The following is an 18,092-nucleotide window of genomic DNA, read 5'->3' as shown; positions in this document are numbered from 1 at the left end:
CTCACAGGTGTGCTAAGATGTCCAATACACAGAGGCTAAGGGGAGATGAGAAGTACTGGGCAAGCCTGAGACCTCCTCTTGGAATGAACCATACCCAGGACCCTTCATCCATCAGTTCTATAAAATCACATGGAACACCATGCAGGAGCAAGGACCCAAAAACTGTCCCCTAAACTATACTAATGATAAAGACATGGACAATTTGGAAAGGGACAGTTCTACATAATGGATAACATCCAGCATGAGCATGAACAGGAAGCTCCACAGAATTCAAATAGGATGAACCTGGTAGAGGTTTTACTAGAAATGAAACACTTCTCACATAAAACACCCTCTCCAAGTGTACTGTACAGTCTCCTCATCTAATTAAGTTCCTGTAATCCGTCTGAAATGAATAACTTCTATAGAATGGTTAGAATAGATTTATAAAAATCTGATAGTGAAAAACATCCTGGACATGTAATTTATACCTATTAGTTTTAAAAATTCCAAACAGTTGTTGTTGTTTTTTGTTTTGTTTTTTTTTTTTTCTTTTTAATTCTATCACACTTTCTTAAAAAGTCTTTAAGGCTAAGATCCACAAATTGGACATCGTGCTGGAGGACTCTCCAGAAGGCTGATTTCTAACAATATGAATTATGGAGTTTTGTTTGCACCACATCTCTGTGTTATTCGAGTATCATTAAATTTCAGGAAGTCCAATTGTGCAGGAAGTAACATTTCATTACAATATTTTTGGCCAACCAGCAAAATACAGTTCTATATAAAGAAAGTATTTATTTTTCCAAAGACAAAGTACTTAGCCACCTAAAATAATAAAATAGTTTACACTCCTTTCCCCACACTTCCTCTAACTTACCAGTAATGTCAGCGTGCATCTGCACAAAGAGAGGGTTCTTGCTCAGCCCACCACACAGAAATAGGGTGTTGAGATGATGCCCTGCAGCCTGCATAGTTTCCAAAATATGTCTTGTTCCTAACTTCAAAAAGGGAAAAATAAAATAAAAAAATAATAATAATAAAAAAAAAAAACACAACAAATGAGCACAGGAGAACAACCACAGGAACAGATCTTAAAAAACAATGTTCAGGACAATGTGTAGGACTGAAATGTGCAGATACTAAATGTCCCTAGCAGTAACCTGAGGCTGGGAAGAGATCTGTAGGGGCATGGACTCGGCTTAGCTTTATCCAGTAAACGAAATCGTAATTAAGAACAATAAAAAATCAAACAGATGGCACCAAGAATTGGGAAGTACACAGGCACTACGTATCATACTACCTCCTTGGGATGGCTGAAGAAGGGAACAGCCAGTCTACAGTGGCACAGGGAAAAGGGGCTTACAGGGAAGTACCTACAAGGGCGAAGGCAGCGAGTAAGAGAGAGACAGAAACGGGCACCAGGAAAAACTGACGGCACTGATAAGCAGCTGGTGGTGACCATGAGCAGCAGAGTATAGAAAACATTTCCAGACCCAGAACTAAACCCTACATGGCAAAGACGTTCTCACCAAAATGCCTATTTGTAAAAAAGCATCTGAAAATCACCCTCAATACAGAGATTTCAATTCTGGAGCCAAATGGCAAAACAGAAGAAAAAAATAAGGGCAAATGAAAAACCTGTATTTTCTGTCTTTTCAGCAAAAAGGAAAACCTGAAGAATTTTCTATTGGCTTAACTATTTCTCTTGGCCTTTGCCCTTAGCAAAACAAAATGTTCCATTTCATGTCTGGATTAATTGAAACATGTCTAAAATGTGAGTATATTTTTAAACTTCTCATTTAGAATTCTCCATTCTGAGAAACTCAAATTAGACGATTTCAGTGTTGTGCTCGGTGAACAATGAAAGCAAACACTTTGCCATTTAAAAAATATCTTTGCTTTTCAGGCTTGCTTTGCTTGCCTCCCACTATTCACCGAAGTCAACCCCTCTCCCTTTTTCCTCTTACAAGAACATTTTCAGTTTCTCTTACAAACTGTTTGTCTCCCCAAGTTCTCGGCTTTTTATAATACCCTGGAAGTTAATTTTGAAGTAGAAACTTGACAAAACGCCAAATTCAAGCCAAAATTTTACCCAAACTGACTGTTGGTATGAAGACTCCTCCTGGTTAAGTTTTCACAAACTGTTATAGCATAAAGTTTTCTTTATAACCAGGTTTTCTTTATGCTGTGATGCGAGTTCACTAAGAGGTCTGCAGCCTGCAATAAATTCCTCTTAAATAAAAGCTACTGAAAATTGAAACTAGCAGAGTTTCATCAGACTTGAGACATTTACTGTGAATGACTGGCACAACGCAGGACAGGTCTTCAAATATATTTTGGTTTTTAAGGCGAGTGGTTATGAGGAACTTCAGCAGCCGCAACACCAGCTGACTAAATCCATCACTTCCCTATTGACACAGAGGGCTAATTTCCAAATCACACAGCCGCAATTTTAATTATGGAAAAATAAACTACTCAAGAAAGAGTCTGTCTCCTCCGAACTGGCTTGACGGCCACAATTATATCTCTGATCATGTTCTCGTTGGTCTAACTGTTGCATCGCGTTTTGGGATGTATAGCTGCAAGGATATTCTCCTCCACTACTTCTGAAATTCAAATTTATGAACAACTTCTCTCACAACATACACATGCCAAAGACCCTGAGAAATGCTGTGAAAATTATTTTGTGTTTACCTGCCTGGAAAATTGTATTCACAGAGCAATTTAAATTAAAGCCAGACTTATTTCACCGTGGGGGGAACTAATTTAATCCTGGATTGGAAAAAATGCAAATTGAGGGGCTTCAAATGCAAATTTTATATAAAAAAGAAAAAAGCGTCTCCTGCTGAAAAGAAAACTAAAGATTAACATTCTGTGGGCAGGCCTACACTTTTTACAAGATTTTTGCTTGGGTTTAAAGCCTATCTTGCACCCATTGAAGACAGCTAACGGTACGGGACTGGGGCTGTCCTGAGCAAGAACTATTTCCTTCAGCAAAACAAAGCCAAAATTTGGAGTAAAATTAAATTTCTCAGGTATCACATCAGCAGTTAGTACATGTATCAAATGAAAACCAAGTCTACTTCTGTCTACTTTCTAGTTACCGTTTCGGTAGTGTTTACAGAAAAATCAATTTCTGTGAACTTACAATGAAAAGCAGCGTATGACCTTTTTATATTAAATCTCATGATCAATGCAATTAAGTATCAAAATGATCTACAGATGCTGAATTTTGAGTCAAACACGGTGTTCGTGTTTTACAATAAAACGTGAGTTGTATCGCACAATGAGATAATAGGTGACTTTCCCAGGATTTCCAGCAGAGAAGGTTTCCACCTCGTTAGCACAGTACAATACCTGAGCACCTGTTCGATACTGGGAAGTTTTGTTTTCAGTTTCTTTCAAGGCAGTATCAGTGGCTGGCATTGTTTAAACTCTCCTACACATTCTTATTAAAATTGGGGGATTATACCGAAGCATCAGGTAAACCAAGCTAGATTTAAAAGGATCAAAACTGACAACAATCAATCCCAGACTCACGTTATTTGCTGAAGATGGAGGGTTAACACACAAGATGTACAATTCACAGTAAATTTACAGCAGCCGCCCACCCTCCATCCCAGATGGCTGACCCAGCCTAGCAAAGTTGTTGTTTAACCAGTAGAGGAGTTTGGAAGTTTTCCAAGCGAACAGAGTTTTGTCAGGAAAACTCCCCAATTCATCAAACTGTTAATGTTTTGCAAAAACACCTCAAGTTCAACAAGCTTTTTTTTTTTTTTTTTTTTTTTTTTTTTTTTTTTTTTTTTATCACAAAAAGGATGTCAAAGGAATGTCAGCTGCAGTCACCGAATGCCTAGGGATAGCACGCCTCATTGCAAATCCCCTGCACCAGTGTTTCAAAACAACTTCTTTGACCCAGGTTTACATTTCAAAATAGAATTTCTCGTGAACTGGAAATTGTGGGTTCCAGAAAGTCTCTCATCTATGGCAGAAATAAAAGTATTTCAATAAAATTACCCATCTCTGCATGTTAGCAAGTATCTATGTTCTCGTAATGATCGTCTCTCATCTGCTTTTACAGAAACACAGCCACAGACTGGAAATGCCATGTACGAGACAACTGCTTGCCTTGCAACAAGGGAGGAATGAGATCTGGTCCATTCAGTCAGGAGAGCTACCAGCTGAACCACTGACCCACTCCAACTTGCTGCAGTGCAGTTCTGGCTCATTGACCAGGCAACACAGGCAAATCCACAGATTTAGGAACAATTTGAAAGTCAGGCATCTTAGGGGAAAGCAAGTTCCACGCCCACGATGTCAACACTGCCCCTTAAATTATCAGCCTCTTTCCTCACATCTGCATCAGACACAAAGGCTCTGAATTGTCATACAAAAACTTTTTAGGGGAACACGCTCTCCACACTCTGTCTCATACAGCAGGGAGCCCTCACCAATGGGGGTAAACAGTATCTTGCTCCTTTAAGAAGTCCATTAAGTGAATTCAGCTATTATTAGAAATCTGTTTAGCAGAAGGGAATGATCGCTACAGAACATGAGACAATTCATTTATTCTTTTATGCACGTAAAATGGCTTACAGCAATGGCTTGAATCGTGGCCAAGTAGATAAGGGCAAGTTCATCCAGACCCCGAGACAATGTTAGTCCAACAACCTGTGCAAAGATCAAAAAAATAAATAAAATTACAAATCCAGCCAAGGTAAAACTCTTTATTTTCTATGGTTTCTTGTTGTAACAAGTTTAAGTGCTAATTCTAAGCCCTATTTTTGTAAGCTATACACATAATATTATGTTAAACATGTTATTCCTGATCTGGGGAAGAACCACATAAATTGCTCTTGCCCTTGCAAAGAAATAAAGAACAAACAGCATATTGTGTGGGATTAGAGATAGATTAACTCTGACAGTTTTATGTTATGACTCAGACATTGCTTGTGAATGTATTTAATGTAATAATATGAAAATGCTATTACATAAAAATAAGTTTTTAAAAGCACTTCTCCCTCTCCTTTCCAAGCACCCTAACGCTGAAAGACAATTAATAATTAAAGACCATATCTTAACCTCCTTTACTCTGACATAAATCAATATTGCACTGTAGTTACTCTGGATTAATATCAGCATAGGCAAGACCTGAGTACAGCGATAAATGTGGCAGAGAAAATGCACTGCTATTACCAATATTTGTGTAGCGCCATCGTACCAAGGGAAATTCTAATTCTGCTGAAGGCTATGGCTCTTCCATAAAACAATGCAGGTATAATAGGACCACACAAATACGTAAGCTATCTGTATTTTTTAATGTTTCCCCTGTTTGTAGTTTAAAATATGTGGCAGTGCTTACAACTACCCTTTCACAGCTCAACCTCAAATACAGCAAATTTTGATGCTGGAAAGTAGCTTGAGATACTCACTTCAAGGACAAGATGACATTTTGACTTATGTTTTTGCATTAATCACCAGGCATTTTGATACCATCCAATTATGCCCTTATGACAGCTTTCTGTTACGACCCTGCACAGTAACATCCTGGCCTATTACCTAGCCTATCTACCACTCTGATGTTCAGTAAAAAGAAACATCCAAATGTTTAAATTGCAGCTGAAAAGCTCCCCAGCAAAGAATCTCTCTGGTTCCAGACTGCAGTGCTCTGAAAATTTCCTCATGCAGAACACAACATTTCAAGCCCCCTGAGTTCCAAAAGTAGCATTTTTAAAACCACAGAAGATTGGGTTTAGCTTTGAACAAAAACGTATGAAGCACGGTGCCTGCATATTTTTTACCATCTATGCCCATTTTTAACAAAAAGCAGAGGAGCTTTTCAGTTTCTGTTGAAATTTGCCACCCAGCAACTCTAATAAAATACCTTTACAGAACATTTATCTTCTTTAATTAAGCAATCTCTCAAGAGAACATTTCATTCATTTCCCAGGTAGGTATACTCAAATTTGTGCTAAAATTCATCACAGCAGAGATGCGAAATCAGGTAGGGAGGTGAGGTAACAAGTGTGAGCACTGCTAGTCAGTGTTCTGAAGTATGATTCCTGGGAAAGATACTGGGAGACACACTCATTTTTAGAAAATAAATGTGGCTGTAGTGATATCTGAACTATAATGATCTCTGGTTTTCTACTGAAACATAAGCACACTTCAAAATACAGCAAGAAACCCAAATCCTATGGGATAGTTTAAATAACTGAGGAGGAGTATGTTCAAAATTGAAAAAAAAGCTTCTTCCAGATTTTTTTTTTTTACCCTGTATTGACCTCTTTGCAAAGACAGGCTGTTTCTTACCATGCCCTTTAGTGTCAGATCTGTTAAGGGAGATCTGTTACCATGGAAATCTGGCCAAACATGTAAATCAACAGTGAGGAAACCCACAGGCAAGGATTTCTTAATCAGATCCAGGTGACTGTTCAAGTATGTATATATACTTTGAGCTCTAGAAGAAAAACAAGTTGGAAAAAAAGTGGGGGAGGTTATTCATCAAACATAAAACATTTGTACTACTATCAAATGCAGAAAACCCATCAAAGAATCCCAAATCCCAAAAGTAAAACAAAGGGGGAGAAAGACAAAAGTCTCTGCTTGCCAAGCTCATGGCATTGCAGAGTGCAGGCAGTGGGGATGCCTTTCTCCATGCCCATCCAGCAGATGATCCAAATTCCTCAGGTCTGTAGGATAAGGGAAGATACTAGAAGTTTGTGATCTCAAGTTTGTACATTATCTCCTACGGGCCCCTAGTCGAGACCAAGTAGTCTGATATTTTGGGCTTTGATGCTGCTTGTCTGTAACAGAAAGGTGCTGACACTGTGAAAGAGAAAGTTGGAGAAAAGAAAGCCGAGAGTTACGCATGTTTAAAAATTTCTCCAATTAATCAATAGCACTAGGCTTTCAGCTTTCCTTTTTTAAACCATAATTATTTCAGTATGTGTTATGATTAAAATGCAGCACTAAGGGTGGAGGAGAGAAAGCAAGTGGCTGCTATTTTAGGGAGGAGCCGAACATGGGCCTAAATATGATTGTATCTAAGTTGAGATACTACACCCAGCTCCACAACATTCACCAGACATTTTCCTGGACGACCAGAAATCTTAGGACTAACAGTGAATTCTTCAATGCTTTGGCTTGCAACAGCTCTAGTGACATTCCATTTAAAAAATGTTGCAATTATGCTCAGAATATTTTTTCAAACACTCATACTATCATAAACAGATTCGTATATATTTTTCAACTCCTTGGAAATCTCCAAGTGGGGCATTTAATTCTAGACATGTGGGTCAATAATACATCTAACCCTAATTACAATTGATTAGTCATTGTCTCATCCACTGTAGACCCAAACAGTGATAGTCATTTAGCCTCTACATGTATATTCAATCACACACTAATGAGATCCCTAAGGGAATTTGGCATATGCTTTACTAGTTTGACTTCTGACCTGCTAGCAGCTGTATATTTATACTTTGCATTCAACCATTCAGCTACATGTTTTTTCAATTATACCTTACCATGTGTATGCTATCAGAGGATATCATTCAAACTGAAGTACACTTGGAAGACATTAAAATAACTAATTCACATCATTATTCACATACTTTTAAATGTGCTTTATGTGTCTTCCTGGACCTGAATGATGATAATTTTGAGGTCACAGTCTTTTTTTTCTTTCTTTTTCCTTTCCTTTTTTTTTCCCCCTTGTGTAGAGGTGGCCTTACTTTCTACATCCCTAAAGACTGCGCTATATGCAGTATGTGTAAGGACAAAGTCATTGTATTTCCAGTCTAATCCAAGGTCTGACCATTGAGAAGAAAAAGAAAGGAAAGCTTCACTCAACCAGAAACCCACTAGAAATTCCAGCTTCCATCTGATCTCCATGCTGCTTGATTATTCTCGCAAGGGTTAGCCATTCGTGCCACTCTGACACAACCAGAACACAAGGGCTGCACAAAACAAGCTGAAATTCAGTCAGTTATGCTTAGGATCCAGATAACCTTGGAATTACACTTTTTCACACCTTTTTCTCTTTTTATCTATATATAGATGTGGGTTCGAGTCTGAGTGATTGGCAAAGTCCTTAATTTCCTGCTACTCCAGTTTCTACCAAGCCTGCAGTATTACGCCATGAGCTCTCTGAAGCTTTTTCTATCCAGTTCCAGGAGATGGTATCAGCAGCAGCTGGAGCTGGTTTGCAGAGCTAGGCACAAGCTACTGCTCTTAAAAAGGAACTATATTGAAAGTGAAGAACAAGAAATCAATACAAGTTTGCCCGGGGTTATGTTCTTATTAGGGGCATGATTTCAAAAAGCAACAAAGTTTGGTATTTAATCTGTTTAATAATCCTGGAAAGTGTCAGCATGTATCTTTGAGGAAAAAATCTAGAAATTTTAGATTTTCAAATCTACAAAAAAGGCTACAAAAATCTACACATACAGAAAACTGCCAAATATTACAATGTTCTGCTTGAAAGATACCAGAACAGCTGACAGATATTGTGTGTTACTTCACTGCTTTTTTTTTCAGAAGCCATTAGATGGGGAAATGGCATCAAGGAAGGAAAGCAAATTCTGTCCCAAAACGAAGCACTTGACAAACAGAGCTCAACATCAAAAGGCACATAATCTTTGATGTCAAACAGACCCTTTTTCCACCAGAAGATTAGAAACTGTGATTTTAGGGAACGTAAGTATTTAAATTTTAAAGTGTAAATGATGGTGTTATTTCTTTGATTTCCTACTCTAGACTACACATACTGGATTTTACCATATGTGATGGGTAGATGTCAGACCTACACAATATATGGAGTGAAGACCAAATGTGTTATCTACACAGAAATTTCTGCAACTCAGTGAACTGCAGGGAAAAAAAAAGAAGCTTTGATGTTCACCGAGTATGTCAATTAGTTAGACCAACTGCTAAATTTACAGCTGTCCGGACAATCCTCATGTAACTCAACCCTCTCCATTTCCAGTAAAAGAAGGGAAAAGAGAACATGGGAATAGGACTGGGAGGGTTGCACAAGACTGGTCTTCAGCACAAGTGGTCATCGGGAGCTGGTTTCTGGCAAGCGCATCTAAGCCACTCACGCCCTAACAAGTTACCACAAATCAGCTGAAACAATGATAAATGCAGCATGCAAACTCTTGCTGCTGGTATATGCAAAGGAACAGAAATCTGCACAGTGTGGTTTCTGAGGCCAGCTGCTCAGCAGGCAGTTTGACACTGCTGAGCCTACTTACTCAGTGTTGGGAGCCTGAGAGGAAGGCTTGGAAGACAGGCTTGGGAAGGCAGAAGTAGGCCGCAAAAAAAGAGGCACATATTTTTCACCTTGGATGTTTTTCTTTGAAGTATCCAGATAGACATGTGCTTGTCACTACAAAACCAGCTCAACTCTTCCCAGTGTTGCACCTTGCTTGGGAAGTAAAGGGAACAAGCAATTGCACATGAAGCATGGAATTTGTTTTCTTTCAGTGACCCTTCGCAATTGCGGGACAGATAAAAATTTCTACACCAAGAATATACTAAATATAATATAATAAAAAGAGAGACTCTGAAATATTCTGCTGAGATTTCCAGGCATGTAATTTATGACCATCGTCAACAATCCTCCAAACGAGACACTATGTTCTCATTAAGTATATGACTTAATGCAAGTAAACACAGTCCGAAGTCTGGGCCAACAGTGTTCGCGAAAAAAAATGCATCACACTTGTACAGCTACTGCTATAGTCCCTGATATAAGGCTACAGTTTGTGTTCAGTATGTAGAAGGAAACAAATATGGAGAAAAATAAGTTCCTGTTTTTTGTTGATTCAAATGGAATTACCGAAATTTTACAAATATTTGAGAAGGAGAGGGAGAAAGGGGATGGCAGAATTAATAAGAAACTGGTTTACTAAGTTTGTAGCAATCAAAACATTTCATTAGTAGTGTAATATCTGGAAAGCATTATAAAAATACATTGAACAAATTAATATTTATAAAAATTTTATAATCCTTTTAATAAAATATTACAATCTTTTTATCAATGTTCTCTTTAACAGTTTTACTTACCGCAGAAGACTCAAATCCAAAGTTATGATACCACAACCTCAGATAACATGGCTTTCTCTTCCCGATATTCTGTATTTAGTGGCCTATCCAGATCACAATCTAAACTCTTAGCACTATGAAATTAATTGTGGTCAGTCAGTGTCAGACCCCAATATAGACAAGCAGGCAACTGCATACTCATTTTTTTGCAACACACATAAAATGGTTTCTCCTGGCATTAGAGACCAAACTAATTCTTTGTCTTAAGCTTGTGCTTCATATGGGGGTTCAGGAAAAATGGCCTGGAAACTAACATTTTGGAAAAAAACACCCCACAAGCAGTCCAGATCAATCGTTATTCCAACACAGAGATACATTTGTTTCCCCATTTTCTTTTTTTAAGAACAACAAAGAGAATTCTAGGAAGCATGAATCTATTCCATACTGAATGAAGTCCAATAGATTTCTGGGAATTCTGGTCAAGTTCTTAGCAAACAAATAAGACACTGAACATTATAAAGCATCAAAGGGTCATCCAGAGAAACCAGGTACCTTTATCTCCCCAGGGAGGGCTGAAAGTAACTACATGAATTTTAATACATATCTCAGGACTGTCACTTGTCTTTTAGACCAGAGTGATAAACTGGAGATAAAAGGGAAAATTTTCTGTTTCCTTCTTTGGTCCAAGGAAGAAAAAGAAATTAAAGAGAGAATCAATTTTTCATCCAATGTGCCGAATTGTTCAGCTAAAATCTCTATGGGAGTGCTGTGAACCATATTAAAAGGAACCCAAGCCAAAATAGTCTCAGAACGTTCAGATCCAACAGAAGCATCTGAACTGTCCTCAACCACTTCTAAAGCAGACCAAACTAAAATTCTACATCTCTCATATTCGCATGCTCAAGGAATCCTGGAACTCCATGCGAATCTCTCCTACAGATTAAGTTTTGACTGAAAATTTATCCTGGCTTTCTGTGTTCTATTTTTGCTGTCATGCAGGAGTTTCATACCATGGCTATACCTTCCTTCACATGACTGTTCAAAAAGTATTTAATAAACTATTTCTAATTAAGCCCTATCTCATCCATAGAGCTCCGTATGTCAAATAAAGACACATCATTAGCTCAAGATGCTCTGCTGAACAGTGCTGATGCTTCGCTACCAAGAAATATGCTGGGTTGGATACAAAATACGCTGAAAAGGAGGAAGTTGGTATCACCACCTAGATACCCTGAAGGTATCCGAGGGGAGGTTAAAGCTCTGAGCTCTGAGCAATCACCTGGGAAGCCTTTGTAAATACTTCCAAACCAGTATCGCTCTGTTGATTCTTGTGTTCCAGAATATGTGTAGAGCACTGCAGTTTCTCAGTGCTGGGAATAGAGTGTATCATCAACTGGTGAGGCAGGCAAGTTACAAAGAAATAAGAACAGTGACCTGGCTGCGGCTTTTGATTGTAATTCCGGGAAGGCAACATGGCCTCGGACCACATGCTCTATCTGAAAAAGAGGAAAACAACATTTATGGAATGAATACCTCTTAAAAATTCAGTCCTGGAAACGCACAATGCAGTTTTATAACTTTAAAAAGACAAGAGCTTCTAAATTACTTATGAGGTATTAAATCCTCATGAAGCCGATGGCAAAACTCCCACTGACATTACTGGATTCACAATTTGGCTTAAGAACAGTAAATAAAAACAACTGTATAGCAAAAAAAGGCAACATATAAGCATATCGCTCCTGAGTCAGAACAGCAAGCTGAAAGGATGGATTTTTTTTCCTGTCCAACAATATTTGAGAATATGTCCTCTAATCTCTCCTCTTGCTTGAGTGCATACCCTCACTGGAATTCTACCAGGAGCATCTTCTTGGCTGAAATCCCTACATCTTTCTATATCACACTGTTAAGATAAAACACAAGGTGTATTGTCATCCTGATACATGCTCCATATGCTCATTGCAGGAAACAAAATGTTTCCCCTACAAGCAATTATTGCTATAAAAAGCTCAATACAGGCTCTGCCTATACTAAATTTTAAAACATTCCTCAACTCCAGGATGGCTATCGTTATTCACAAAATAAAGTATCAGGTAGAAGTACATAGACTTTTAAGACTAATTCAGCAGGTTTTTATAATTCAGCCTTTTTATAATATTCCATCAGAGTGACCATAAAAGCTAAGGAAGCAAAACTAAAGCTACTCAACTGCACCGACTATGTTTGGTAATACCTACTGGCAGCAAACAACATTAGGTACCTCATTTTTCACTGTATGAGTTTAGGCCTTAACCAGTGTAGCAAAATTTTTATAATGAAGCATATGCATCTGAATGTAGAAATAAAAATAACGTATGCCTGTTCCTTCTGAGATTTACATCAAAGACAAAACTCAAACATGCACATGCATTAGAAACAAAGCTTTGGCCTGATATTTGCAATATTGAATAATCTCCGTAGAACACAGGAGCAGCTCATAAATTCAGAAACAAATCTATAAATAAGTATCATATGTATGCATGCGCTATGAAAACACTTTACACAAAAATGTTACAGTAGTTATAAAGTTAGATATTTAAATGCCCTGAATTCAAGACATGGCCACATGAGGGTTGCATACAGAAACTCTTTTCTGCTATTCTTTATATTTCATTCAGTTTATTAACTGAATTATCATTCAGTTTGTAATGATATCATGACATCCTTCATCTCTTACGCAATATCTTTCTTTCTGTAAATTTTGAAAGTCCAATGCAAAAATCCAACTAATCAATACACAAATTTTTTCAAAGCAATCAGAGTTTTCAGTTCTTCATTTGGACTCTATGTGAACCAATGTTCAAAATCCAGCAGACTTTTTCATAGCTATATCAATAAAAAATAATCACAGATTTTTAAAGGGAAGCATTTTAAATTCAACAGATAGCTCTAAAATAATTCACCTTTGGGCATAGGCCAAGCAGTGAAAAGAATCCCAAAACATGTCCAGATGGTAAAAGCTTGAGAAAGCAGAAGCTTACAAAGACTATAGCTTTAAAATTGCAGTGATGCTGAATGTGGTCTATCCTCCATGATAGTGTGCACAGACTATTTCTTCCTGTGGCTCCCCATGTGTTTGCTGTACATACAACCTCAACAAAACCACATGAAAGATTCTAAGAATGTTTCAGTAAGATAGCTTCCCTAATATACCTAATATAATATTACTACAGTTGACTTCTTCTATGCATCCTAACAAGAATATACATTTTTCCAGCAATTTCTTAAATGACTCAGGAGCACCTTGTTCTCCGGTACTAGAATGGAATCCAATAATTGCTGAAAATTTTTGAAATGCCCTAACATAAAGCTCAAAGTACATTTTCAGTGGGGAACAACCATATGCCAGCTAACAGAGAACACTGACTTGCTATATCCTCTCTAGAGCTTAGTTTAATGTCTCCACCCACTTTGGGTTAAATGCATAGAGACATCTTTCAAAGTGTTCCTACAAAGTAATGCACAAAATTTTCTGTTTTCCTTTTGAAGTGGTTTGTCATAAGCAGTAACTAAATGTTACTTCTGGTTGTAGCAGTTACCTATAAAATGGGACACCTCGGCTCTAGCCCCAACTCAATCTGAAAAATTTAACACATACACATCCTACCTACTGAGAGAGTGCTGTAGCCACGAGGCTAAGGGTAGGCAGGCGCTGGGATGAGGATCGGAGGCTGGAGGGGAGGAAGAGGGCTGACTCTCCCCCTGAAGGTGTGACACTGTGCAGACAGGAATTTAAGACTCACGTGGCCAAGGACCGCACACGGGAGGGAACACCAAGTCATAGCTCACTGCTTAGGGTGTGTCTGAGCTTCCTGATCCAGGATTATTTTTGTTCCTTGTTCAGTGATTGTTTCATATGGAATGCGTAAATGCAGTGATGCCCGACTCCGCTACTTCCTGGACAGGTACTCGCATCACGAGGCTTTTTAAAAGGTAGGCGGTGTTCGGTCTGAGTAAGACAGCAATTATGCCTGCAATTTGTGAAAGGCCAAACCCACCTGTATGTTTCATGAGCTTACAGAGAACACCCGCAGGACTGGGCCCTGCTTCCTGTAGTTTCTCAACAGGATCCTGGCACCTTGCTGCTCAGGGCTGGTCAGCATTGAGCGAGCAGGGAGCCACATGGGGAGCTTTCGAAGCTTTTGGGGTTGAGCAGGCATCGAATTCTTGTTGACGCTTTAGGACTCAAGCAGCCAACATTTAACCTAAATACTGTTTTACACAGCTGGACTTTCTTTAAATTTGACATCAGTGTTTTAGTATTGAGTGCCTCCCTGGAGATAAGACAATTCACTTTTACAGGATCCACTATGTTGTTTTTTTTTAATTTTATTTTTATTGATAAATTAAATTAACCTAATACACTCAGACTCTTTGTACTCAAGGGATAGAACAGATATAGATAGGATAGCATGTCAATATATTACTACTCTGTCCATACAATACATCTTTCATTTACACTCATCAATGAATGAGTACAAATGTTCTATATAACAAAATGTGTAATTTTCTTTATCTCGAAGTCTATCTCAGCCTCCTGCTAATATAGAGAATGAATGCCTATTTGCCTCTAAAATTATATAAAAAAGTCATCACAATCATCATAAAAGGAAGACATGCCCTAGTGGTCTGCCCCATATATAATTCCCTACTAGTATGAAAATGAACAGGCTGTAAGGACAGAGCAATCACCTAATTGTTTACTGCTTTCAGCAGCATGGGTTTTCCTATGATCTTGTAAAGATGTTTCGGGCAAAGCTCTGGCTTAATTGGCAGTGAAGCTATCCCAAATGATGACAGTTAGCTCCCATCTTGGGGTCTGTGTCTCTATGCACTTACCAGTTTTCCTGTAGCACTCTGACCTCCTTCATTCAACCACAATCCAGGTACCATAGCAGAGAAATAAGGTCCCCAAACACCAGGCACAAAAATGGGTGTTTCACTGACCTGGAAAAGTAAGAAATAGCTTTAGTGACCCAAACTACCTGTCCAAGTCCAATACTGAAAACAGTTTTTGCTTCTGCTCTGAAGTTACCAATATGAGTGGAAATGTATAAGTAAAGATTTACTCTATGGAGAATATAGAGAAATATGTCATCATTGGCATCATTTTTAGACAACACAGCTGCAGCTACTGATTGCACAACTCCTATTTCTCCCACTCACACCCATTTACACAACAAGCCAAAGAAGAAACTTTCAGGAATAGGAGCTGTATTTTACACGGAGAGAGCAAATGCCTTGCTTCTCCAGAAAAACACCTTAGCTAAAATGAATATTTGGATAAAACAGTCTGTATTAGACAGTCATCAGAAAACACTGCTAACATTATCAGTAACCAGTGTTTACAGAGTGCTCCTCCTGTATGTTTTCAGAGATGAGACTCAAGGGGGGATCCAGCACACAGAGAGGTTCCCCCACGAGCTGCCAGCTCCCAGGCAGGTGCCTTGGGTGGAAACTGAAAAACTGGCCTGGATGAAAGGGGATTTGCTTGTCCTAGCCAACAGGAAATACTTGCCTGGGTCAGCTTTAGATTCTGATGCTTTGGTTTAGCATTACATGAAACGTTCCTTCATATCTGTGAGCCCTTTCGTTAAGGCAGGTATCGAAGCACTCCCCTTCAGGAACTGATGTGCTATCCCCACATACAGAGATGGCTTCTTCCTATACAACCCTTCAGTAGCTACATTGCTCAGGATGTGGGAGACACTACTTCATTTCCTCTCTCTACTTCAGAAGATATCTATTAGCTGTTTGTAAGGTTGAAAGGCGCTTTCCTTCCCCTGCTAAACCCGTTCCACTTTCAAAAGACTAGACAGATTTTCTAGACTTACATTCCAGTCCAGAAAGAAACCATGTGAACTGCAGGAGGTTCAACAAGTCCAAGTGCAAGGTGCTGCACTTGGGTCAGGGCAATCCCAGACCTGAGGTCAGACTGGCAGAAGAAAATTCTTCACTATAAGGGTACTAAGGCTCTGGAACAGGTTGTCCAGAGAAGCTGTGGATGCCCCATCCCTGGAGGTGTTTAAGGCCAGGCTGGATGGGCCCCTGGCCAGCCTGATCTATGGGGTGGCCTCCCTGCCCATGGCAGGGGTTGGAACTAGATATTTAAGGTTCCTTCCAACCCAAACTATTCTATGATTATACGAACAGAACAATGCTTTTTTTATATTTAAACCTTTGTCTTCTTTAGCAAAATTCTAGACTCCTTAAAGGATGCTTGAGGTTTGCTGTTAATTTCAATAAGGCAAGAATTTCATGTCAAAATAGTTAAGGAGCGGTAAATAAAAATTCAGCCCTGTTTCTGTTAAACTCAATGCATATTCTCCTTACATTTAAATGGGCCGAACTTTAAAGACAGTTTTTGCTAGCAACTGGGGAATATGTGCTAAGATGCAGTTTACTGGCATTTGTGCATCCCACATGTTTAGTAAATATACCAGCAGCAGGGAGGTTTCTGCACAAACAATAGTCTTCTCCAGCCACCAAATTGCATTACAGCTGATTCTTGTCATGATGTTAAAGTAGAAGAACAAAGCAATGAGAACCGGTTTCTCAAAACGTATCCTTAAAATTTCAAGCAATCCTGATTTTTCTCTGGAATGTGTCTAACAAATAGGAGAATCTTGCCCAATTCTCCCCTATCGGCTCTGGTACCCTGTCTTACTTTCGCTACAGATGTATGCGTGCACATGTGGCTGTGTGTCTGCGTAACGTTTTGGCTGACTAAACCCATTAAAGAGCAAGAATAGCTGCACTGAATTTAAAAAGGCATTTATGACTCCAAGTGGACAAAGCTACGTCAAAAACATTGCAAAGACATTTGGTTTTGTTTTGTTTTCTCTTAAAACTACAAATTAATACAGCTTGGAGTTTTCAACACCTCTATTGGGCAAGCCTTCTCTTACAATTTCAATAACAAAATGAAGTGCAACAGAAATTATTCACTAAATGTTTCTAAAATTTAAAATCCTAAAATAAGCTGATTTTTAAACCAATTCCACATCACTGACCTTACTGAGAACATTGCATAAGGTCAAAATTGCTGATTGCTGTCTGCTCTGAACCGGTGTTGGAAGTGTGCTGAGGACCCGAGCATCCTGTCTCGTTGCCCTCCTATGGCCATGGACACAACCCATCTCTCTATAGGTAGGGAATAACTTTTAGGGCAGAAGGGGCTTGCTTTTTTGAAGTGTCCTCTCAAAGTATTTTTGATCCAGTAAACTTTGCAGTACTCTATAATCTACTGTGATTTGTGAATCTAGCTCCACCGGATGTATCAGGCTTAAAATTCAACTGCTGCATAGTGTGAAAAGACCAAATATTCTATGGATATTAAAGGTACAAAGATGCTTTATGAACACATAAGAAGGCTTAATATGGATGGTACACTTAAAAAAAAATCTTTCTTCTGTCATTGCTCCACAATTTACCAAATTGTTCTGTGTCCGATAACAGTAAAAGGTTATACTGATTAAAGGACCAAAGTGCCCCTGGACCCGGCACTGGCCTGGTATTTTGGGGACTCACAGGAATTTGCCAGTATGGTTATTTCCATGCAGGCTCTTTGCAAATTACACTGAGCCTTTTCTATCATCTTCCTACTGAAGTACCATTTGTACACGTTCCAGCAAACTTTCAACACGTATGCAAAGCAAACGAGCTCTGTATTTGATGGACGTTGCTAGTGGGATACTAGGTAATCATTTTTTTTTCATCTCTAAGAACTCCCAACCAAAATAAAGAACATTGGCTGTCATGCTTGGATTTATTAGTACTGTATGTGGCATCATTAAATTCCCTATTTCCTCCTTTCACTTAAAAAGTTTAATCCACATTTTGCAGACACCATGGCAGCTATCTTAATTCTGGTTTTTGATGTGCATGGTGAGAAAATTGGGAAGTAACAGACTCCCAAAACCAGGCACAACCTCTTTGAAAAGCAATAGGGTGAACATTCTTCTGCAAACACATGCGCAAGAGATAGCAAACGGTTTCCATTTCCCCTCCTTGAAATAATTTGG

General features: G+C 38.7%; 1 protein-coding gene across 20 annotated transcripts in view; it reads right to left on the bottom strand.

Moving 5' to 3' along the window:
* Positions 1-18,092, bottom strand: part of FGGY (FGGY carbohydrate kinase domain containing) — a 297,390-nt gene that overhangs the window by 31,540 nt on the left and 247,758 nt on the right. For 18 of the 20 annotated variants that reach the window (XR_014695699.1, XR_014695700.1, XM_084528570.1 and 15 more), the window contains 5 exons: positions 14,908-15,015; positions 11,467-11,528; positions 6,295-6,442; positions 4,579-4,653; positions 860-980 (listed from right to left, as the gene is read on the bottom strand). Coding sequence is in view for 16 of the 20 variants with exons in the window: in XM_084528570.1 (XP_084384696.1) it covers positions 860-980; positions 4,579-4,653; positions 6,295-6,442; positions 11,467-11,528; positions 14,908-15,015 (514 nt within the window). In the remaining 4 variants the exon portion in view is untranslated. The remainder of the gene's footprint in view (positions 1-859; positions 981-4,578; positions 4,654-6,294; positions 6,443-11,466; positions 11,529-14,907; positions 15,016-18,092) is intronic. The other 2 variants (XR_014695701.1, XR_014695702.1) reach the window with 1 other exon arrangement.

Source organism: Aythya ferina (assembly GCF_964211825.1).
Source record: "Aythya ferina genome assembly, chromosome: 8".
In the NCBI taxonomy this organism is placed as follows: domain Eukaryota; kingdom Metazoa; phylum Chordata; class Aves; order Anseriformes; family Anatidae; genus Aythya; species Aythya ferina.
Note: the sequence above shows the minus strand (reverse complement) of the source record. Positions and strands in the feature narration are given on the sequence as shown.